Source organism: Poecilia latipinna, unplaced genomic scaffold (assembly GCF_001443285.1).
Source record: "Poecilia latipinna isolate Pla-1442-1.1 unplaced genomic scaffold, P_latipinna-1.0 Scaffold405, whole genome shotgun sequence".
In the NCBI taxonomy this organism is placed as follows: domain Eukaryota; kingdom Metazoa; phylum Chordata; class Actinopteri; order Cyprinodontiformes; family Poeciliidae; genus Poecilia; species Poecilia latipinna.
This window is the reverse complement of record NW_015113021.1, coordinates 388,536-413,204: the sequence shown is the minus strand read 5'-3', so window position 1 is coordinate 413,204 and position 24,669 is coordinate 388,536. Positions and strand designations below refer to the sequence as shown.

General features: G+C 38.5%; 3 protein-coding genes across 6 annotated transcripts in view; 1 reads left to right on the top strand and 2 right to left on the bottom strand.

Annotated features, from left to right (window-relative positions):
• vegfba (vascular endothelial growth factor Ba) overlaps positions 1 to 12,527 on the bottom strand; it is a 27,445-nt gene extending 14,918 nt beyond the window's left edge. Inside the window, exons 1-5 of one of the 2 annotated variants that reach the window (XM_015037441.1) lie at positions 9,968 to 12,527; positions 1,848 to 1,899; positions 1,554 to 1,750; positions 1,400 to 1,473; positions 1,277 to 1,312 (exon numbers count right to left, since the gene is read on the bottom strand). In XM_015037441.1, coding sequence (XP_014892927.1) covers positions 1,277 to 1,312; positions 1,400 to 1,473; positions 1,554 to 1,750; positions 1,848 to 1,899; positions 9,968 to 10,045 — 437 coding nt within the window. In that variant the 5' untranslated portion in view covers positions 10,046 to 12,527. The remainder of the gene's footprint in view (positions 1 to 1,276; positions 1,313 to 1,399; positions 1,474 to 1,553; positions 1,751 to 1,847; positions 1,900 to 9,967) is intronic. The other variant, XM_015037440.1, reaches the window with a different exon arrangement.
• An 822-nt stretch (positions 12,528 to 13,349) lies between these two features.
• On the bottom strand, positions 13,350 to 19,567 carry dnajc4 (DnaJ (Hsp40) homolog, subfamily C, member 4). 2 transcript variants are annotated; one of them, XM_015037443.1, is made up of 8 exons: positions 19,480 to 19,567; positions 19,042 to 19,110; positions 18,149 to 18,259; positions 17,908 to 17,998; positions 17,412 to 17,590; positions 15,724 to 15,891; positions 15,318 to 15,404; positions 13,350 to 15,246 (listed from the first exon to the last, which is right to left on the bottom strand). In XM_015037443.1, the coding sequence occupies exons 3-8, from the start codon at positions 18,238 to 18,240 to the stop codon at positions 15,150 to 15,152; spliced, it is 714 nt and encodes a 237-aa protein (XP_014892929.1). In that variant the 5' UTR covers positions 18,241 to 18,259; positions 19,042 to 19,110; positions 19,480 to 19,567; the 3' UTR covers positions 13,350 to 15,149. The 2 variants fall into 2 exon arrangements, with proteins under 2 accessions (XP_014892929.1, XP_014892928.1); XM_015037442.1 differs by having other exon boundaries at positions 18,149 to 18,263; positions 19,047 to 19,110.
• Positions 19,568 to 20,142: 575 nt separating this feature from the next.
• On the top strand, positions 20,143 to 24,188 carry nudt22 (nudix (nucleoside diphosphate linked moiety X)-type motif 22). Of its 2 annotated transcripts, none has more exons than XM_015037438.1 (7): positions 20,143 to 20,295; positions 21,380 to 21,591; positions 22,572 to 23,109; positions 23,182 to 23,307; positions 23,469 to 23,566; positions 23,743 to 23,836; positions 23,928 to 24,188. In XM_015037438.1, exons 2-7 carry the CDS (start codon positions 21,503 to 21,505, stop codon positions 24,024 to 24,026), a joined length of 1,044 nt encoding a protein of 347 aa, XP_014892924.1. In that variant the 5' UTR covers positions 20,143 to 20,295; positions 21,380 to 21,502; the 3' UTR covers positions 24,027 to 24,188. The 2 variants fall into 2 exon arrangements, with proteins under 2 accessions (XP_014892924.1, XP_014892925.1); XM_015037439.1 differs by having other exon boundaries at positions 20,143 to 20,325.
• Positions 24,189 to 24,669: the final 481 nt, after the last annotated feature.

The following is a 24,669-nucleotide window of genomic DNA, read 5'->3' as shown; positions in this document are numbered from 1 at the left end:
TCCAACCCAGGGTCAGACCATGAAACAGTCAAAGAAATTGCTAAAATATCCCCAAAAACAACCATGTCCAGCAGCAGGACTAATTTAAAATGTTAGATGTTATAGTCCATGAGTATGGATTGTTTATAACAATTTCTAGGAGAAACTCTTTCCAGATCATTTAGATCTTCACTGCTGGATGAACCACCCCTTCTGGATCTGTTTTCTGTATGTGGATCAGATGCTGAGTCATGTTGCACACGGCCATGTTTGGGAAAGCAAACACAACACACCAGCTTTCTAACACGGTGGACACGACCTCCGGCTGTAGGACATGGGCACCTTGTAGTCACTGAGATAATCATGAACTCCTCTGTATGCCAAAGTAATTTTTACATGTGACAATCTCGGGTCAAATTGGGTGAATGATCCAAGACACGGCAGCAAATCTTCAACAGAACGGCTTAAACAGAAAGCAACCAAGCTGCTGCAAAGGTCCAGTCAAAGTCCAGAGGTGGTGGAACCTTAAGTGATCTCTGCATGAGCAAATGTGCACAAACCTTAATGAACTGAAGCAATTTCATAAAGAAGTCTGGGACAAAACTCCTTGTTAAAACAAGGGAGCATTCATAATCCCTGTTTAAAGGGAATCTTACACAGCTAGTGATTCTTTAAAAACTCTACAGCAAACGGAAATTAAATGTCTCATGATTCAAAGCAACATATTGACTTTAAGCTTTAAGCCTCTGTTGTTCAAAACTTGCTTGACTAATTTTGACTGGATTTGATTCATTTACATTTGGATTGAATTTGGTTTCAATAACTGAAATAGATCGACTTTAAATGATCTCTACATAATGAGGTTTGATTTCGAATTTGTTGATAGTACAATTTGCATTTGAGCTTGATTTGCTTAAAGTTATCTGCAAAGTGAATTTGCTTTTTTTAAAGTAATGAACCTTACTCTCACTCGTCTTTCAAGAATCAGTGGAGCAGCACTGATCACAGCTAAATTTCTGCTTTTCTTTATAAATTTACCAGTTTTTCTCAGACAGACATTAATATTATTTTGAAAAAAACTAGCCATGTGTTGAAAAATTGGAACAAGCAGCTGACAAATTAAATTTATTTTGAGCTCAAACTGTTGTACTCGATAAGTGAAACACAAAGACATCCACCAGGTTACCTCATCCTTTCACAGATTTTATGATTCATCATTAAAATCTGGTCTACCAATAAGGTTTTCTCTTTATAAGATCGTAACACATCATTGATTATAAGACCGGAGCGATGTTACCTGGTAGTGGGTGTTGGCTGGAACTGTTCCTTTAACCTGTGGGCAGACATAAAAAGGAGAGCAGTGGGGTCAGTGAACAGCAGGTACGCCATGAATCTCCAGACAGATGGCTGGTTTTATTACCTGCACTCGCACTGGCTGTGCTCTACGAAGGGCAGCTCGATGAGCTCGTGTTTCATGAAGGACGTTCTCATCAGCTGCACACAGAGCCGAGAAGAAAAATGATTTCACACTTATCATCTAACCAAAACACAGGGAGGTGTGTGTGTGTGTGTACCTCCATGGTGAGGGTGTGTGTTAGCAAAGGCACACACTCCAAGGCCTCATCGGCGCAGCAGCCACCACATCGCTTCACAGACACACAGGACGGGACGAAGAGGTGGTGGATCTCCCCTGGCAACTCCCGCCAAACCTCCACCAGAGTGTCGCGAGGCTCGCAGCCGCTGCGGGAATACACCTCCAACCACCGTCGCACTGACAGACAGACAGACACACGGACATGTTCCCAGTTATGATTTCACACCTTCAACTCCCTGCATGGAGATTCTCTGATGGATATTTTTGGGCGTACCTTCCCGACCTTCCCTGGTTCTGGGGGAGTCTGCCGGCCGCCAGTGAGCGAGCTGGAGAGACAGTAAAGATGGTGAACGTAAAACTCAAATGCTTGCTTTAGCTAAGTTGTATTTAAAGTTGAGCTCAAACTTCATAGTTTGGTATTAAATTCAAGTTCTTTAGAGGTAAACTGAATGAAATCCCTCTGCAAACCTCTGCATCTGGTGGAGGATTCGCAATGTCTTAGCAACATTTTGCAGGAGTTTTAGGGTAGAAAGCAAAGCATTAACTTACTTATGAAAGTGCTGATAATATTTTAAAAACCCCTCATTAGTTAATATCCTGAAACACAGAAAACACAATATAGACCTGAGATAAGAGAAAAAAATCTAAAACAAAAAATTCTCTCTGGTTAGTCTTGCATTTAGAAAATAGTAAGTTAGTAATCCTAATTGACCTTAAACAAGACAAATTTAGTCTGATTTAACTAACTTTGTTAAATCAGACTACCTGATTTAGTGAGAAAAGAGGTTGTGTTTTTTAATAATGTATCTCTAACATCTATATTAAATGCTGGGGATATTGTAATATATACATTTTATGTATGTCAACACTGTATTTATGATCTTCAAAACACAAAAGACTAAATAAAATTAATAAATGTGTTAAACAGCTCAGATTTTACTCCTTAAACACATAAAAGACAAAACTACATTAAAGAAAAAAACATAAAACAATAAATTAAACACAAAAATACAAAATAATTAAACTTAAAATTTTATTCTGAAAGTCTATGTTGCATATTAAATACTAAGATTGGACTCAAGGAGGAAGCCGGAGTACCTGGAGACAACCCTCAGATGCAGAGGGAGAACATGCAAACTGCGTGCAAACTGCGTGCAAACTGCGTGCAAACTGCATGCAAACTGCATGCAGAACGACCCCAGGCTGGGATTCAAACCCAGAATCTTCTAATGTCAAGGTGACAATGCTACCAATGTTCCCACTGTGTAGTTTGAAATGCATAAAAGATCAGATAAAAAGTTAAATGAGTTACTTTTTTTATCAATTAAATTCAGGTTTTTAGTTAATTATGCCATCATTTTGGAGCCTCAGTGTTTTTCTTTCTGTATCAGATTTAAAACCACGGCATGTCATTTGATGTTACTAATCCACTAATCCATATTCATTTCTGGAGTAAAGCATTAAATAGCTGCAGTCATCCTGGTTTTATTGTCTCCAGTCTCCGCTTTGACATTGTTGCGAAACCTGGCTGGAGCAGATCCAAAGATCAAAGTGTCTCTTGTTAATGAACACCACAATATTTCACACCTGGGATCAGAACATGACAAGCTCAATAAAGCCTGGTTCATAGATAAGAGGAACAAATAATAATAATAAAAAAGACCTGGAAACCTCTGAACTTTGATAGAGGGTAACAGCAGGTGCAACAGCTAATTTAAACATCAAGGTACAATTTTGGCAGCACATTATTCAACACACTTTCTGCACAGATGAGGTCTGCTGGTTTATTTGAAGTGAAAATGGCTGTGCACATGATCAAATTTCTGCTCCGTGATGTTGTAGAAGAGCAGGCTGCTCCATATTTGAACCTGTTGCACCTGCTACCTTTGCCCTCAAGCCCACAGATGGATAAAAAAAAACTTCTACAAAGGTGCACAGAGGAAATGTCAATAGGTGAATTATGCAAGATAAATTCAATTTGTCTTACTGTGACAGATAATGCATGCTATATATTATTTTGCTGTGTCAAATAGTGTTTTAATTTCCCACAGATGTTTAAACAACTTAAAGATGCACACGTCCTTTCTGCATACTTTTGATCTTACTCAACACTTTTATTGCCAAGGGTGAAAATAAAATACTATTGAACCAAAAAGGACCCAATTCCTTCTGACGTAGATGCATGTTGTTGTAAGTTATGAAGGATTTGGCTGGTTGATCTATTTCTTATTGAAATAAATGTAGTCTTAATTTAAAAAGATGACTTGAAAATAACAGAAAACAGAACCAAAATCAGTAAGTTGTTGAAGTTCACAACTTACTGATGCATCATCATGCTGGCAGAAATAGTGTTTTTGTTTAAACTATGCTGATAACCTACTGAGCAATGCTTTTTTGGTATTACCAAAGGAATAAAATAACTTCAGACACTAAGCCCAGCTAAAAAAAACCCATTGTTACTTAATGAAGTTTCTACCAGAGTGAAATGAACCAGAAGTATTGAAGTGGCACCCATAACCAAAGCCGATAAGATTTGTTTATTCATTTTAAGTCCACAATTCAGTTATCCTGAATTTTACATCCTTTGTTGCACATTTGAAGCCAAATCAAATTAAAGGCACAAGAAAAGACAAAAGAAGAAAATATTTCTCCCGAGTTGCATTATAGTGCATTAAAAATGTTTTCAGATGTTTTTCCTAAGAGCAGAGTGATTTCTGTTAATTTTCTTGAATTATGTTCTGCATTGTTAATGATATTCTGTTTGTCCACCATGTGAATGATGAGCTTGATGAATGAACAGTTTGTCTACTGAGGGCTTCACTGATTGGTGACCTTTTATAACATGATGTGACAGACTTGTTACCAATTAATCTAATTAGTTGTGAGTTGTTCTCTTAGCTCCAGCCTTGTTGGCAGGACACATTCTGGCACAGTTCCTGTCTTTTCCTTTAAACAAATCACAGCTTACTTTACTTTCAAACATGTTGTTGACATCAAATTTAAGAATATGCTTCCATTGTTTAAGTTCGAATTCGTCGTGTCTCGTTACGGATCTTGTTTGAAGGCAACATTGAGTCCAAAACACATTTATAAAGGTCACATGTTGTTTTTATACACAGTGCACATGTTTTTGTTATTCAATTGATGTCTATGTTTAACTGTACTTTTTAAATTACACTTGGGTTATATTAACCATTTTCTCTGCGCTCCAATGAAAACAAAGAACATTATAAATTTTATATTGTATCATTGTATTGCATGGAGCTGCACTAATCAATAGTGACCAGAACTGACCAGTTTTCATCTCAACAGTGAGCAATTATTTGGACAGTGAAAAATCCTTCAGTTTCTGCAGGCTAGTAAACACATCATAAATAGACAACCAATCTGCTCTTTGCAAGCTGTAGAAAAAAACATCCATTTTATTTTGTTGAGCTTTTAATCTTCTTTAAAATCTGCTGAAAAACTTTCAGCCAAACTGAGGGCAGCCTAGGAAATACACAGAGAGAAAATACACTTATAATGCTAATCATTTTTCATTGTTTTAATTGTACTATTTCATAAAATAGTAAAATGTGATCTCGCTGTAAAGCTGCATCAAAGCAACTATTCAAAAACCCACAGATACAAATCCTCAGCTCCTTGTGTGAATAATTAATGTTGGTTCACAGCAGGATGGCTGCTTAAATTACTTTGTACAGAAAATGAATGAATAATTTATGAAAAATCATAGGTCTAACAGTAAATCTTTTTTTTTTTTTTTTTTGAACAAATATTTCCAGTGACACAACTGATGTTTATTTTATACGAAGGTATTTTAGATAGAATAAAAATAAATAATTTTGTCTTAAATGAAGCAGGTTTGTGTATTTGTTTGGGGGGAGATTGTTAAAATATTATGAAGCAATAATTTTTCTTATAAAAGGAGATATACCATATATACTGTATTTCCACAGACATCTTTATCTAATGACCTGGATAATATCATCTTTATTAGACTGCTGATAAAAAAAGAAAACATCTTAGAGCAAATGTTTTATAACTCTCCTCTTTTGTGATTTGGCTGATTTATTTTAATTTTTCATGATGTCACAAAATGAAGCAGCATGTTTGAGGTGCTGACTTAAAATACATCCACAGATTTGTCTCTGTTTAACTCAGGTGTAGTGAATTAACCAATCAGAAGCTTGCAAAACTGTGACATCATCATCAGGGTTTTGTTTAAAAGGGCAGTATGATGCATTTCCCAGGCACATAGTGCCTTTTCATAGCACAATCAAGTAACTATGTTAATTTAAGTTGTCATAAAATGCAATGTATATCTAATATAAATTAAAATAAAGTTTACTTTGTAATTTAATGAGTTGAACTGGACCTATGTTGCTTTAAAACCTCCCGTTCTTTCTGAAGCTCCGCTTTCAGGAAGTCATTATAACATAACTCCTCTATAAAACTGTTAAAGTTTTTACCAGCGTTTCACTGAGAAATAGCTCATATAATGAGCACCATCCAGAAAACCACCCAGGTGTTTTTCGCATCTGACTGGTTGCCACTGGAGATTAAATGATTTCTCAAACATGAATGAAAGAATCAAGGTAGCACTAAATGTATGTTTTTGATTAGGAAATAACATTATAATATGATATAAAGCTCAAAAAAGCCAATATTACATGACACTGGCCCTTTAAAGACAAAATTAACAACAGTAAATGTTTAGTCTAATCTAAAGTCCAGACAGAGAAATAAAATGACTGACCTGGAAAAAAATGTGAGTGATCCATTTATTCTACTATCACAGCATGTTATAACATTTCACACGTTTTTGGGGGGGTTTTTAAATTATTTTTTAAAGAGTGTTATACCCAGCAGTGTTATCTGAGTGTTAAAGTGATACCCAATATATTTACTTTCACTAGTGAAGCATTACAGCTTTCACATATTAAACTTTATTAGAAATTTAGCTTTGGGTATATTTCAAATGTAATGGACAGGAAGATGGAAAAGAAAGGAGAAAAGAAAGGGAGAACTATGGGAAAAGGTTTAAAGAAAAATAAGTTTTCAACATTTCACATGTTTTCCTTGTACTGATTTCTTCAAATTCTGAGTTTAAATGATCTGCAATATTCTGCAAGGCAATATAATTGATGCTCTAAAGTTAGCACTGTGGTATTTTTACAACTATAAACAACCTAAATACATTGTCTTCCTGTGAAAGCAGAAAGAGTGAAAACAGACTTTACAGCTCAGAGTTAGTCTGTGTGTGCATGAAGACCAAGGCCACTTGTGAGGGAATGTAGACTTTGTCCAGTTGCCCCCTCCCTCAAAGCGCTCCACCCCCTGTCAACGCTCTCTCACACACATGTTTGACTCTTATTGATTCAACAACAGTTAAGTTAAGCTGCAACTGAGGCCATTTTGTGGCCGGTCTGAGCTAAACTATGTTTCTTCTCTATCTTTGAGACAAAGTCTCAGATTAACTCCTTTCGGCAGCCATATCTGCCTTTCTCTCATACACACACGCTCACACACACACCCATTAAATATGAGTGCCAGCCCCGAGCCATCTGCACTGGCAGCGCTATCTGTCAACAGTCTAACCAGTCTAACTCCCAGCCACTCCCTGGGCCCACTGTACAGATGGGGCTGTGTGCATGTTGAAAGGAGGAGACGCGACACCAGCGAGGCTCATTGCCACGACAGAAGAAGGATGACCCCCTTTTACAAATAAGCTGTCGGGGAGGCAGACGGCACAAAAGCAGAACGTCTCGGGGTGTGAAGGTGAAGAGGCTTTCTGGTGTTTCATGTAGTGTCTGGGATGATGAATGACTATAAGCTGCAGCATCATAGCGGCAGGGTGCTGCTTCAGAGCACTGCCTGTCCCCGATTCCAGCCTCCTGACGTTAAAGCAGGACGTGCAAATTTGTCCTGCAGAAAAGGCCCATAAATCACACCAAGGACCATGTTAGTGCAGTCAATATGTGTTTATTATGAGCTGTAATTTTCTGTCTAAATTACAGATGTAAAAAAAGACAACAATAGCACTTTTATGTGTAATGTGTGCTAAATTTAAAAACAGATTAACAAATAAAATAACTTAATCATTTCTTGTTTCTGTAAGTATTTTTAATGGAGTGTTTAAATTGATATCTTACTGTTGACAGACTTCTTTTTTAAAAAACTTTTATAGGACACACTGAAGCTTCTACTTGCTGTTTTTCAGACCATGAGAGGGTTTTGGTGGCATTCTGGCAAAGTTCATCGACAACTTCCAGAGCCAGACACAGACTTAGCTGCTCACTGTGTTCCTATGAAACACTAAACAGATAGTGCAATCTTTCCATCTATCGCTCAAATGAAAACACGAAGACAAAACATACATTTGGATTTTATGTGAAGCTTGTTTTTTTTTATTGTAATGCGTAATGAAAGGGTTTTTGTTTTTGCGCTGCAATGTTTAAAAAGGTAAAACATCCCATTTTTCACATTTTATGAAGAAGGATCAAACAACAAGACCAACAAGTGCCAGAGAGGAGATTTTCCATAACCTGGCAACTTATTAACTGTCCTTATGAATGGTTCAAACCTGATCCAGCAAGAACTGGAAGGTTGAAGTCTTTACAGCAACATAGTGTCACAAGTTAGTACACCAATTGCAGTCAGATGCCACTAAATCATTAAACATTCTTGGTAAACAAATAGCATTATGAAGATCAAGAAGCACAGCAGATGGGTGACAGATGAGGTTGTGGAGAAGTTTAAAGCAGGATTGGGTTATGGAGGAAAACTTTGAACAACTCAATCCATAATCTGAAAAGAATATATCAGGAATATGTAGTATCTGTGGATGTAATATCACAAAGGCTGATGTGAAGTTACAAAACTGTTAAAATAACACATCCAAGAGAGTTCAAACATTGCATGGCACCAAGAAATTCAGCCTGCATCTCATTGTTGTTGATATCCACATGTCACACATATCACACTGCCCCAGATCCTCAAGGTGACAGAGTGTTGGAAGCGTTGATGTAAAAGAAAAGATTATTTTATTCTAGGTGATATAATGGTGTTATGTTTTTTCCAAACTATTTCACAATCGCATGACTTTATGTTTGGTCTGCCCTGGAGAATGGCAGACTTAGTAAGATGATAGTAAGTAAGATGATAGTTAGATGCTTAGTTTTAAAATATTAACTCTGTGTTTTATTGATTTTTATTACTGTTTTTATTTTTATTGGATGTAACTGTGAAGCTCTTTGGTCAGCTGATATAGTTGCTCCAGTTCTTGTGGGCCGACATCCTGCCAGTTTTAGATGTGTTTCTGCTCCAACACAGCTGATTCGAATGGTCCAACTACTTCCTCAGAGTGTCATTAAGCTCTGCAGAGGTCTGTTAATTAACTATCATTTGAGTCAGGTGTGTTGAAGAACTAAAGAACTAAAACATGCAGGACACTGGCCTTGAGAACACCACTATCTTAAAAAATCAGAGGTACAAATGAGTGGTTTTAATCAGGGCTTTTTTTTATGTGTTCAAATGGTCCAGTCAAAGTCCAGACCTAACTGAGAATCTGTGCCAACACTTTGTTATTCAGTCTGGATGAGTTGGAAATTATTTTACAAAGAACAAGGAAAGTATTTTAGTCTCTCTAAAAGACCTGCAGGTGTAATTCTTTTTTTTTTTTAAGTGTTTTAGGCCGCATTTTAAAGATTTTTATTTCTAAAATATTTAACCCCTTTTATAGTAATATGCATCAAACCAACACACCATCAGACGTCTTATTTACACCCCTAATGCCGATTGATGCATTTTGAACACATACTAATTATATTTAAGAGCATGTTGTCGCCGTCTAGTGGCCAGAGTAATGAGAAATTCTGCCTATCTTCGCAAATTTCTTTGCTAAATAACTAAATTGACACACATAGCTTGTGCTTTATACAAATTAATAGCCCCACTTAATTTAAAGCCTGATAGCAAAAACACAACTAATTTATATATATATATATATATATATATATATATATATATATATATATATATATATATGTAAATATGTTATGCACTACTTCCTGTTGGTCTCATAAAATCCTAATAAAATGTATTGATGTCGGCCAAGTTCAAGAGCTTTGAGCACCTTGTTAAGACTGACGTATGATGAGACTCGCATAGCTTCTCTGTGCATACTTGACTGCTGATTAACTGCCCTACAACATCCTCAAGGTCTGTGTTTGCCAGTCACATGACCTGAGGTGACAGGTGTCATTGACCTAGGGGATAACTTCCACAAAAGCAACAAAGAAAACCTTATTAGCCCCGCAAAATGAGGCTTCGTGTAAAATTATCACCCCGCACATGTACTACCCCCAGGGGTCAGATGAAACATATGAAACATACCTTGGCATGGAAGGTCGGTATTCTGGTGAGCAGCAGGAACTGAAACATTCCTAAAATAACTTGAAGCATAATCCCCATCGTGCAGGAGTCAAAAGGCGCACCTTAAAAAGTATTTTTGGTCCAATCCAAAATAAAGAAGAAGAAGAAAGAAAAAGATAGGGAAGGCGGCTTGTGTTGGTTTTCTTCGCCGGTTACAGACGCAGATGTCCCGCTTTCATTCTCCAGTCTCCCTTCCTTGAAAGCGCTCCCATGGTGGCATCATCAATGCTGGAATATCAACTTTGCTTTCTTGCATTTGGGCTTAAATTAGAGCAGAAACATACCCGGGATCAGTTTCCAGCCTAAAGTAAGTTCAGCACAGACGGAGTGTGCCTCTCTCTGTGTGTTTTTAACGTATAACCTTGGGAGCACAGCAGCAGATTCGGGCCTTTGTCTTGAAAAATGAATGAACTTTAAATTAAAGCCCGTTTCATTAATCAGTCCCGTTTGGCTCTGATCCCTTGAAGCCAGTGATGATGTGGGGGGTTCCAGCCGGCGTGGCGTGACGGAAGGATTATACAGATTCCCGCTGAAACGTGGAGCGGTCAGAAAATCGTGGCGTGTCTATAAGGAACACACACACAAAAAAAACTGCATCATCCAGGAATAGGACGTTTTATCCGGTGAAGATCCGCCGTGCTGAGGAACAGCGCTGCATAGTCCTCTCCTCTGACTCAGTCACGCTATCACTACACTGTCGCTCCAAATTAAAATGTGACGTCTCCTCTCCAGGCGCATCTCTCCGCTGTCTTCTTTCTTTTAAATTACCTCCTTATAAATAACCCCTGTAATCCCGAACCTTCTCTGACGTGGAAGTGCATCTGCGGCTGAGGCAGCGCAGCAGCAGCAGGGCAGTCCGCACACACAGAGACACAGACGGAGCCAGAAAGAGCCGCGGAAAGGTGCAGCGCTCTACATTTGTTATTGTGATCGCTTTCCTCGCTTCCTTTGCCCTTGAGACGCACGCAGCGTAACCATTGCGCCGCCAACTTTCTTCCGAACGGGACAGGCGCACTGGATACAGGTGCAGCGTCTCTATTGGTCCCAGAGTGAGGGATCAGGGGGCCTCCGGGGGGCCCCCCACTATGCAAGGAGGGGAGCGTGGCCGTGCTTGCCTCTGAGGACACGGGGGTCATGCCTCTGGAGGATTCCTTTAAAATTCAGTTAGCCTGAGGGGCTATAAACCAGCACATGTTGAGCCTCATATGGTCAGATTTAGGGGAATTGTAAATTAAGAAAGCTGAAAAACGAACTCAGAAATATATACTCTGATAATTGTAGTTTATCATCAGCTTTTTTGACTAAATAAAATGTCATAAATTAAAATACTGACTTTTTTGAATATTTTTCTTCCAATCAGCACAAGTTCAAGATCACGTAGGGAACCTAGGATGGTTTTTTAGGGGTGACACACTTTCAGCTAAACCCACAAAAACATATCACTTTAAATTAACCACGTCATGATACAAACATTGATTCACTTTAGTGAAGTAGGAAATAAGATGGTTTGTTTATCTGATTTCCACTTCCATTTGTTGTGCTCTTTTTTTTAAGTTTTGTATTCTTTTTAAATGCTATATTCACACATAGGAATACACAAAATAACAGCATTAACATGCATAGTATCGGTCTAATAAGTAAAATATGTAATTTCTCTCTTGTTGCTGTTTGTGTGTGAGGGGGTTAGCCATGTCGGGTCTGTTTGGGGATGTGACGCAGCGCAGGACTGTGGGATGTTTACCTGAAGAGAGAAGCAATGTTAGTGGTGTGGTTATTCTCTCATTGCATCGAAAGGGAATGGGAATGTGAATTAGTAAATGTCTGGTTTCGAGCATAGTAGTAATAATAATGTTCATACTGCCCAAAAGTTCTGCATTGGTGCATCCTTTTCCATAAAAATCTGAATTTAAAAGCACAATGGGACAGTCACATCACAACAATAGGTTTACCAGTGTTTCTTGGATACATTGATATGGCTGAACTTATAACTTAAAGAATAAAATATAAGTTTGATTAATCACAATATTAATCTTGGTCCATTTTCTAAATATTGTAGTAGATTAAAGTTATAACTTAGCTTTTTCAAAAGTTGGCCCATTCCTCCTTAAGTTTTAACTGTAGAATAATCAAATAAGCCTGTTTGAGGGTTAATGGTGGATTTTAAAAGGAGGTCCACAGCCCCCCTTCACCCTGCATTAATTGTTAGAATTATTTGTTTCTCATTTATGTATTTTCTTATGGATTAATCTGAGTTGTTAGCTACAATTTGTTATAAAGTAGCTGTGTGATGACATTTAAGGCTCTACTACTAATTGGTCTCTTTTGTGTCCTATTAATGTAGTCACTATGAATATGTTGCTAAGATGCAATTATGATTGTAGAATCACTCATTTTAATAAGAAAATGTTTTACTTTTGTAAGCATTAATGCGATTCTGGCTTGATAGAAAATGTAACTTGTTTTAAATTAGATTTAAGAGACTTTTGTCAATCCTTGTTAGTAGAAAACATTAAATGAGGCCACTTGTTAACTTTGATGGGGTTTTTTTAATAAAAAGAAATACTGTTTTTTAGTTGCCATTTTACTTTCTATTGTCTGTCAAACAAAAAATGGCTGGACTATTATTCTGGGGTTTAACTGGCAGTTTTCTCTGCATCTCATTAAACTAAACATGAAAGTCAATTAAAACTTTATTCATAGCTGCAGCAGCTCCTTTCCCATGAGCCTTGTCTTTCAGTCGTACATCAGGGTTTGTGTGTGTGTGTGTGTGTGTGTGTGTGTGTGTGTGTGTAGGCAAACTGACACCAGAATCTCAGTCATTATGGTATGTTTGGGTTATGCCGGCGCACTCACACGCCACATGAGGGTGAGGGTGTCTGCGAGCGATGCGGGGACGCATTGCGTTATCTCCCGCTGATGTCTGAGGGCGGGGGCCGCTGGTGAGAAGCGGTCTGACAGGGAAAACGGTCGTTTGTTCCCTCAGAGCTTAAAACTGGTGCATCTGCCCTTTAAAAAAGGGAAACCCTGTTTCTGCTTCATGGAGTCGCACATAAAGACAAGTTTCAGCTGATTATTTTCACTCCAGAACTTTTTTTTTTTCGCTTACTGCTGACGCGGTGGCAAAATCGTTTGGATTTCTGAAGCAGCGCACAGTAATCATTGTCCAATAGCTACTGTGCTGTTGCTCATTAAAAGGTAAATGTTTAAAGCCTCTTGTTATCTCTGCCAAGCAGAGGAAATTAATTTCACAGTAGAGGATATCAGTAAAAAGATCATCTGAAAAATATGACTTTTTTTTAACAAAGCGGCATCTTTTTCAACAAAGCAGACAAGAAGAAAATACTGATGAGAAATAAATTGATGTTTTAATTGTTCCTCTCTGGCGTCCCTGTAGGGAAAATACATAAGGCCTTCATCCAAAGACAGATAAACACAAAACTATCTTTCTAATTCCAAAATAAAATCAGAGAGGCAGAATGGTCAATTTTGGCTCTGGATTTCACATTACAATCACTTATTTGCTGTTTTTGTTGCTTATTTCCATAAAATACACACTTTTGCAGTGTTATTATTAAAATTGACTATAAGCAAAAAGATATAACATTGGTCGTTTATCATGTCTGTTTAAAAAAAAAGCATGCGTTATGGGTAAAAATGCAGAGCATCCCTGCAGATGAGTCAAATATAAAACAGCCGAGAACTCAGGTTGCGGTTAACCTGAAACACGTTCCCCTCTCTGCGCTCTGTCCAAAACGAGACAAGTCATCCTTAAGGATGTTGATGAACCAATCAGCTTCTTTTAGAAACCTCCTGGTGTTCATGAGATCCTCTATAAATCTGATCAGCCATCAGAGATCAGGCTGAAAACAATAATTAAAAAAAAGAAAAATCATTCCTATTTTATTGTGCGAACACTAAAGAGGTCTGTGAAGAAAAGTGCAAGCTCACATCTCAAATAATTCATAAACCATAAATAGTCCAGCAGAGTAGCCCGGTGATGTCAAGTGCCTTGAAAAACTGACTTGTTCACATTTTGTCACATTACAACCAGACTTCAATGGATTTACAGGCCAACAACTTTACAGTACAGGGAGGGGGGTGGAAATCCTCAAATAAAAAGCTGAAAAGTGTGGAGTGCATTTGTTTTCTTCCCTTTCATCCATCCACTTAAACTAACAGACCAGGAAAGGAGAACATTAATCAGATAAGCAGCATAGATCTCTGGAGGAGCTGCAGAGATCCACATCTCAGGTGGGATAATCTGTCAACAGGACAACTATCATGCACTCCACAAATCTGAGATTAATGGAAGAGTGACAAGAAAAAAGTCATTGAGAGATAGACACAAGTAGTCCTGTTTGAAGTAACAGCAAACCTATAGAAGAAGAAAGTTGTCTAACAAAACTAGACCAAAGTTAAACGTTCTGGCCTTTACACAAAACACAACATGTGGACGAAAGCCAAGACTGTGTCTCTCCTGGTAACAAACCATCTTCACAGAGAAACATGGCTGTGGCAGCATCATGCTGTGGAGATGGTTTTCCTCAGTCAACACTGAAGGAAAACCTGTTGGAGGCTGCAGAACGCTGCAGGCCGGTGGTGGAGGTTCACCTTCTAGCCAAAGTGCAGCCAGAGCTACACTGAAAAGGTTTAGATTAAATTCATGTGTTAGAATGGCCTAGTCAAAGTTCAGACCTAATTCCAATGCAATACAGAAGAAAGAGGAACATTGATTTTAAGTCTCTTCGTGTGCACAGCTACAACAGACCCAACATCGACAAATATCTGCGGTAAAGTTAAAAGCTTCAATAAAATTCAGAGTTTTCCTTCCCCTTCACGTGTTAATCAATCATAACATGGAATCTCAGTAAAACACACTGAATTTTGTGTTTGTAACGTGAAAAATGGGTAAAAATTGAAGGGGGTTTGAGTAGATTTGCAAGGCACTGTGTACCTGAGCGTGTTGTATCAGCAACACATATGTGGCCAAAGGAAAGTATCCCACATCCCCATCCTGACCCGCTAAGCCAGGATCTCATCCGAGTTCAAGCAGAAAGCTGGAAAAATAACCTCTACCAGTCGCAAAACTAAAGCGAGTTCCTCCACGTTTTCATTCTGCAGGAGACCGCAGGAGGAGATGCTCCTACTTCTCCGGTCCGCCCTTACTCATTTTCACTTTCTCCTGAAAGTCAGCGTGCTTCTGCCGCAGGATTTCTGTCTGCTTCTTGAAACCGTTGACCCTGGAAGAGAGCAGACCGGAGAGTCAGCCTCCAGCGCCAGACACTCAGCGCTCGGAAGGCGGTGCGCTCACCTGGCTCTCTCTTTGGCTTCGTTGTAGATTTCTGTGATGACTCTGTCTTTCTCGTCCATGAAGCTATTGTGAACTTCTTCCAGTTTCCTGAAAAAGTTGGAGAAACAACTGCTCGCTGTTTGCTTGACCTGAGACCCCCCCCCCTGAGTTTATGAGTTTGTTCAGATGTTATAACAGCTGCTCAGATTCACAAAGAAGTGAATCTCAGCAAACAAAAGAGGCACAGAGTCATTGTGTGGAAACAAATACGAGGAAATGAGTGGCGAGGTTGTGCCAGAGCACATGGCACAGAGGCATGCAGGAAAACACCACACTTAACCGTGCAATAAAAAAAAAAAAAAGGTTTTCTGATGGTTTTTTAATAGAGAGGCCTGAATATTTCAGCATGAGGTATGGAGATAGCTACCTAAAGAAGACCGCATGCGCTCCAAGGCTGAGTCCCATCGTGATGAGACAGTAAATCACCAGCCTGAAGTTCCTCTTCCTCTTCTGCTCCCTCTCCTCTGCAGTCGCCTCCGGAGACTGGGCATGACGAAACTGCTCCCAGTAGCGAATGTTATCGTTAGTAGTGGTGCTGGGAGAAGGAGAGAAGAGAAATACACTGGTAATGATCAGAAGTGACACTAAGAGACCGAAAAGAGGCGATCGGAGGGGAGCAGCTGAGCTGAAATGCACATAAATCTCAACAACTTTCCGTTTTCTCTCCCGACAAAAAGAACATCAGATATTTTAATCACCTGTGAGGTTGATGATTTTTTTTTTCTCTTTTTTTAAACGTTAGAGCGTGAAAAGATGCTTTTCTGCTGGCTTTAAAGCACTGCATTTGTGCCAAAATCACAGCCGTGGCTTTTTAGGTCAGGCGTACTTTCTATATTAGCTCACAGAACTCGAGGGAGCCTACGAGAACTAATTACATCAAGTCTCAGTCCATCCAGTTTTGATTTTAATTTTCAGAGAAACTTTGTTTAGCCACGTACCTCTCTTACCTACCAGTCATTCAGGTCATAACAAGCTGTTTAATCTGAAGTCATGACCTCAAGGGATATAAGATATATACAAGCATGCAATAATAACTGCAGTTATTGGGTCCGCTGGTAAACATGCATTAAGAGGCTTATGATAAAGTCAACTTATGATGCAGTTTTCTGGTATAGGCCACCAGATTTTTATTTTAAAAAATATTGTTATGTTTTTAAAGTTCAGAGAGTTCACGGTGCTTTGCAATCTGACAAAACTCGTAGAGCGTTTTGCAGCAAAACAGCCCCTTGGCATCACAAATCCTTGACTGTGATTAACAGTGAATATGAGCTGGTTTTGTTGAACATTAAACCCACCTGGAGAATTTGTTGCTAACTCCTAACCTAAACAAACCATGCGATTCCAGTTAAAGACCCTGTGGCATTTAGTGAACTCCACCTTTATGTTTGTGATGGTAGGAAAGAGGAGAAGTTTTATTGCTGGCACATACTGCAAATAGGATCTAAAAGGTACCATGAACAGTTGGAGACCAGAAGATGCCACTCTTTGCTGTATTTTTCTAAAGTGCAACAAATTTGTCTTTTAAATAGGAGCTCCAATATGGCTAAAGTCCAGCTGTCTCCTCTTTGTCCCCATGACACAAAAACATTTTTTAAATACGCCAAATTTAGAAAATGCTAATGTTCTTTATCGCAACGCTCTGATGTGCGTTGGAGATGTTTATCAACACACATCTGCCTAACTCTCTTGTCTTTCCTGGTTTGAGTAGTAAATACAAAGAATGGGCCTCAGTGGTGCGTTTTATTTTTTCAATTAGAGAAACGGAGAATCACAAATTATTAATTAGAAAGTCCTAAAAACACAGTTCAAATTAAAAAAAAAAAAAGGTAGAAGCAACATAAAAAATGCTTGTTAGATTCATTTTAAAGGGACTTTGCCTGAAACTGTGTGAAACTTTATAAATATACTGAGAATAAAAGGTTTGGTTTTTCTAAAGGTTTTCTAGGTGAGATACAGCTACTGCAACAAAAGGTTGGATAATTGTTTAGGCTTTTAAACATCTTCACAAGTCAAATGCTGCAGCAGAGCACCGACCAGTACAGTGTGAGGCCTTACCTTCTGTATACTGTGTGACCAGATGTTGATCTAAAGGCCTGCCCCCCCTGGTATGGATGCTGGAGCTTAAGGTCATATTCCTTCCTGCTCAGCTCTTTGCTCAGCACTCTGTAGGCTTCGTTCAGCTCCACAAACTGGCTGTGCAGCTGCGGGTTTGACGGGTTGCTGTCTGGGTGCAGCTGTGGGACGAGCGAGCCAGAGTCAATGATGTGAGATACTCTGCTTGAGGGAGGCTTTCCACTGGCATGCTTATATATTCAAATGTGCAACATTAAATTCCAACTGAGATTAATTTTACTTCTGGAGTGAGATGCCTCAATCCTAAATTATAGCAGAATCATGCCATAAAACCAAATATTTATCTTGGTCATTCAGGAAACTTCTCCATGAAAACAGACAGGAAACTCCATGTGAAAACAGTTAGCGAGCTTAGCTTATCTTAAAAAACGCCGCCCCCTTGTGGCTGGTTAAGTGCAGAGTTTTATTAGTGAAGTACCTTCTTTGATTTGTCAAAAAAAGCATTCTTTATTTCGTCCACAGAGGCATCCGATTTGACGCCCAACAGGTCATAGTAGCTTGCAGCTTTTCTGTGGGGATAAATATAGTATCTCAAAAACAAGCTGGTAATTAAGTCTGAACAGATCACATAGAACACACACACTCAACACACACACACACACACACACACACACACACACACACACACACACACACACGCACAGAGTAGATACACTTGCCTTTGTGCAGAGCTGAGAGACAGCATCCGCAGTCCGCTCTTGTAGTACCAAATACAACTCTGACATAGTCGCAGCTGAGCTTCCAGCTGCATGACGAAAAGTATTCAACTTTGACCTGTAACAAGGACAGACATAAAACCCAGCAGCGATTTAAAGTTTGCTTATTTCTTGTTTAATGAAGAGATAAATCATTAAATGCACAAGGCTCCTGTTATGACCTGGATCAAAGGCCACAACAACAATGGTTCTTCGTATTTTGGTGCATTAATAGATGAAAATCTTTCTTTGTGGCTAATATGATAAAGAGAAAAACTCAAGAAACCCCATGATTCCACAGCTTGCAGGAGCAGCAATAATTCTTAATAGTTGTTTTCAGTAACATTGTCCATTTCTCACATTGTTTTAGAGGAAGATTCAGTCTTTTAAGGTTTGTAGAAAATAGTTTCTACACATTTCTCTCAAGGTTCTACACCAGCTCTCGAATCAAGAAGAGGTCTGGATTTTGAGTGGGCATTTGCAACAACTTGATTCCCTTCTTGTTCAGCCATTCTGCTGCACATAACTTTGCAAAACTATGTTGTGCAGCCATGTTGTTTTCAGTGAGACGAGACATTTACATGCCAAATAAAACATTATAATTTACGTTTTTTGCACAGTTTGGCGTTAGAATCAATTTGGTTGGATGTCCATTCCAGGAAAGATAGGTATAGGTCATAAATACTTTACACTTTAGAATAATTGTCATCGCTGCAGAATGATGGATGTTTGATAGTTCTGAAACATCCTTTCCAGATTGAATGGTGAAAACATTGCTGATGCCTTTACACCCAGATGTTGTGAAAACACACACCTGTATGATTCCAACCAGCAATTTACCTCACTAATTTCCAGTGTTTACCTTTCACTGTGTTTCCATTGAAGCTGTCAAGGTGGGCAGCTGTAACACATCTGTCAGCAGATGACTGCAAACAACAACACACACAAAGGGTTGAGCACAATCACAAAACAGTTACTGAAATCCACAACTTGTCAGCCTAGCCACTGTATTAGCAAGCGATTTCTGGAGTAATTAAACTGGTGTTCCCCCCCCCCAAAAAAAAAAAAAAAATTATAAGAAATTATTCCAGCTGTCAATCAAAACACAAACTGAGTTGACAGGAAGAACACTTAGTTCTGCTGCTAATGCTACCCCCGGTTTAGCATTAAATGTCTACCAACTCTGCTATTATATGGTAACAGCATCGATCGTTATTTCTATTACTCTGTTAAATGTGAAATATAACTATTAATCAATATATAAGTAGAAGTTAAAAGGAGAAAAGGTGACATACCAGATGAGATCACTTTCGTAACGCTCCAGTTTTCCGATACATCAAGCTACCAGCATAACGGAAACCGAAAATGAAGCTTAATTTCAAAATAAAGCAGACAGTTTACCAGCGAGCAAAGTTTACACTGTAAATAGAATAAAAAGTAGAACAAAAAATATTTGTCGTCACTACCACAATTTTTTTTTTGTCACAAAAAGCAATTTGTTAACAATGTAATAGCATATATTTTTCATAGTCAATGTTGTTTATTGGTGTAAAATAATAAGTCTGGCTTTAGTATTAAATGCCTAAAATGTTTCTCTGTGATTCTGAGAAGTATGACAACATAGTTCTTCTCTTTTTAAAGGAGAAAATAAAGGCTTTTAGAAACATCAAAGAGGAACACAATTTTAGATAACCTACCACAATGGTTAATGTTTGTACTATTTTTTAACATTTTGTATGTTTACTTTGAAAATTACACACAAAAAAGTATCTAGGCAACTTGACGGAAAATAGAGCAAAAACACGCCCCTAACTTTTCCACGATGGGAAACCCTGCTATCACCTTAAGTGGACACATACATTTGATTTTGATCATAACATTATAGTGACATGCATTCAGTTGTCATAAATAAGCGATCTGTCTGAGCAAAAACATACATTTTTAATCATTTCATTCCACAATCAACTGTAATTTTACAGTTTGACCACGCTGTGGTGGTAATGAGTATATTTCTGACATCTGACGTAGATTTGGGGGAAAGAGGAAGAAACGACTAGTGTGAAAGGTAGTTCAGTCTGGAGAAAGGAAGCAGGAACAAAACTGCCAAGCAGGTGAAACATATTATTAAAATAACTCTTAGGGTAAACTAGTTAATGTTTTGCATGCTAAATTTGTTAAATAACATTATTTGCCAATACTTCATTTCATTGTTACTGTGTTGTTTGTGTTTTTGGTGCTGCTGAGGATGATTATTCATTTATTCATTTGCTTAAATCCAGTGAAAGTGATCTAAAACTCTAAATGACATTTTAAACCTTCTATATCAGATAATCGTCAGCGTCAGATCGTTGTTTTGTTAAGTTTTATTGGTTTAAAATATTAAAGAAGACGAATCTAACATTAAACCACACCTTGCACCTCTGCAGGTTAAAGAGCAACATGAAGTGTATTTGTGGAAGGGGTCCCTGATTATACAGTCATCACCTAAAGCTGTTAGCAAACAACTACATTATCTTAACATTTTCAGACTAATTTGTTATATACGTTAATCGAACCGTACAGTTTTAAATGCTTTTAATTGAAACTGTAAACGTTCGCAATGTTAATACTTTTCGCTATATCCTCAGCAAGAATGTCTGAATCTAAAAAATACTTTAAAGCACAGCGATATGCTGGTAATAATTGCTAATGCAAGAGTGCAGTGATTCAAGATAGAGTGACACAACTGTTGATATCACACGGAAAGGACTGAGTCAGGAAAAACAGATACATGGACAAAAGTTAAGATTCTTAAGTTATATGAACAGCAAATAAGTAGCACTCATCCAGAATTATTAGATGTTTTAAGACTTATAATCAGAATCGGAAAAATTTGTTGAACAGCAAAAGTCTGCTCCACACAACCTCCCATTCTCTTTGATGACCAAAACAAAACCAAATCATGCACATTTGGACTCTGTTCAGTGGAAAAAGCCACTAATTAGTTTCTATTTCTAACGCTAACTCGTTTTTATCTCTTGAAGATGCAATATTGAATATTGAACTAAACATAGATATTACGTTCATGCAGGTTTATAATCTCTGATTTGTTTGACCTTTGTGTTTCTGTTTGCTTACGATGAGTGAACCAACTCAGATGTTATTTTCCCTGACGTCTTTAAAATTATTTACACGTGATTATTTTTTTTTCTTTAGGTTTAATCTCACCAGTTACCAGGATACAAAACGTCATTGTCTTCATATGATGATCACGACCAGTTAAAGGGGCAGGTTGAGCTCAGAGAGAGTAGTAGGCTCCAGTGATCATCCACAGTAAACATGATGGACCCTGAAGTGTCTCTTCTGCTGGACTGCGCACACTGGAGCGGGCTGCGGGAGCACCAAGTACAGGTGGAGCTTTCAGACAGGTACTCAGATCTTTACTGATTTTCTTATATTATTTTTTTAATGGGTCCTGGTCAGATGTTTTTAGACCAATTATATGTTTTTTATTATTTAGATTGTTATTTTTTATATATATATATATATAAAAGTAGTATTGTTTTTAAAGTAAAAGTACTTTAATTAAATTCAAAAACACTTTATTGGTCCCAAAAGGAAATTAAATGTTGCAACACCTATTATGAGAAGTATATACATAAAAATATTTTGTCTCCTAGATAAAAGTATTTTTTTTTTTGCATTTTTTCATCCAATCTTAAGCTTATTTTTCTCCATAAAGGGAGATTTAATATTTTTTATATGATTTATATAAATGTTTTTTTTTTGTTTTTTTCATTCCAAAGTGTCTTAAAAGTATCTTTTCAGCTCTAGGAGTAGAATTTTTTTTTCATGAAACGTATTGTTTCAAAGTCTTATTTCATTTAAAGTATGTTTTGGTAAAATCTATGATTATATAAAAACAATTTGTGTTTTCATATAGGATTAGTTTTTCTTAATTTTTTAGCAAAAGTTAGACATTTTTTTATTTAACTTAAAAGCCATCCCATATCAAGGTTTTATCTATAAAAGCTAATTTTTTGATAAGGAATTTACTATGATTGTTTTTTTGTTTTTGTTTTTTGTTCAACCTTTATTTAAGCAAGAAATCACCATTAAAATTAAGACACTCTTTTACAAAGGAGGCCTGGCAAAATTTTGTTAGTTTAGCTTTTTTTTTTTTTAAAAAAAAAAACAGCAGCACATGAACCAGTGTTGATACATAAAATAAAACTTTAACTTGGTTGGATCTTTAGACCTTTTCTTCCCAGAAGCCTGTTACTACAACAAAGTTTATTCCATATTTTATAAATGAACCTATGAAAACCAAAAGCCTCTGATAACTTTAAAGAACTGTTGAATAACTCTTTGAGAGATGAAAGTAAACTCTGGATTATTCTTCCGTCAGATTCAACAGGCAGACAGATCCTCTTCTTGAGCAGCACATAAACCAGGTTTGGACCGAACGGCTTTCCAAGGAGCCGTGGCTTTTTAACGGAGCCAAATTCAGGCTACATTCCTTCTGCTTGGCCTCTCCAGAGAACCTCGGCTGCTTTCAGTCTGACTGTGGAGAGCAGCAGGCCGGTGACGCAGCTCACCGGCCTGGGGACTTTATTAACGGCTGTACACTTCAGACAGAAGACGGTGAAGGAGTCAGTCAGAAGATATCACAGCCAAAACATCGCCCTGGTTCCGTCCTCACACTGAGGCTGGGCCTCACCTGCTACAAGGACTACCTGGGAACAAACTGGTCTGGTGAAGTGGCAGAGCTCCGCCGCCGTGGGCAGGAGGAGTTTGGCAACCCTCTGGCCCTGCTCGCGCAGCCCCTGGGCGTCGGCGCCGTGTTGTGCACATGTGATGGTCAGGTGGTGTTCATCAGGAGGAGCCAGAAGGTGGCCGAGGCGGGGGGGCTGCTGGACATTCCCGGCGGCCACCCGGAGCCAAAGGTGACGAGTAACGATGTTTAATTTAAACCCTCGGTCTGTGGTTGGTCTTCATGCGTTTGCTGCCATCTTCAGGCGGTTTGTGAGCGTCTGGGCGAGGCGGCGGGTGAAGAGCAGATCAGTCTGGTCATGATGCAGCAGAGGCCGGACGCCGTCGTCTCGGAGCTGTTCTCCTCTATCTGCGCTGAGATCAGGGACGAGGTCACTGTTGCTTCATGTTTAAAATAAGAACGCTTCAATTTTAAATCAGTTCTTAACGTGACAGTGGCTCTTCATTGTCCTTTTCTCAGTTCAGTTCAAATGTAGTTTATTGATCCAGAAGGGAGATCAGATTGAGACAATATTTCTTGTTCTGTCTGAAGGTAAATATTCCTTTGAGCAGCCTCGGCGCTCCTGTCCTGATGGGCATCGCTCTCAACCACACCAGCGCTGGACGCCCGAGCTCAGAGTTTTACATCAGGTATTATTATCCTTTCTTTATCCAGGTAAAAAAAATATATTAAAATCTTATAGCTACAATCAAATCATAATCAAAACAGAGCAGGTTTAAGAGGAGGCGTTTTCTGTGACGTGAGACATCACCTGACGTCTGAAACATTTGGTAACTTTAAGTCACTTCTGTCTCTGCGTCCTCAGCTGCGCTCTGTCTTCTCATGAAGTCAGAGCGTTGTACTGGAAAGGAGGAGCAGAGGCCAGCGAGTCCACAGACGTCGTCTTCCTCAGCACAACGGTCAGTTCAGCTCTGAAGTCGGAGGCATGATTTCCTGCTTCAGCATCAGGGCAGGTTACAGACGTCGTTTCTGTCGTGTTTTGTGTCGCAGGAGGTGATGCAGCTGAACAGAAGCAACCCTCTGTGGTCGGAGATGTGTCCCTCCGCTAAAGGAGCCATGCTGCTTTATCAGGTGGTGAAACCAGGATAGCCAAGACAAACAAAACCGGGAGGAAAGATGAGCACAAAGTTTACCAGTTAAATTTATTCACCTCAAGCACTCTGAGACCAGCAGTGGTGTAACAACTCTGTTCTTTGTAAAATAAGACGGTTAAAATATTTTCAATAAAAATCTTTTACAAAGTTTGAAAAACATCTCATCATTTCAGCTTTGAAAAACAACCCCGGCTATCTTTGATTGTACAAAACAGCGTGCAACATTTATCGCAATGCACCGTGCAAAAGTTTTAAGCCATCCCTCCGTTCTTTCGACTTTGCCTCCAATGAGCCATGTTTTCTCATAACCATTTAAGGTGGTCTGGATCACGTTTTCTTTGGACTCTGGCTGCTTTTTGACGCTGTCCCTCTAGCTGACCATGATAAGCTAGAAATTGAACTGGGAAAAATGGAGGACAAAAGTGTCAAGCTAAAGACACTAGACACTGGTTGATTCCTTAAATTTGAGATTTTCTTGTTTTACATAAAATAATGTAAGGAATAAATATCTAAGAATAGCATTAGGGAATTTTGTGAATGTATTTGAACGGTTTCTGATAGCAAAAATAAACAAAGCACCTTTATCTTTCATTCCATACAAGCTGACCTGGTGAGATCACTGCACTTACACCTATGAT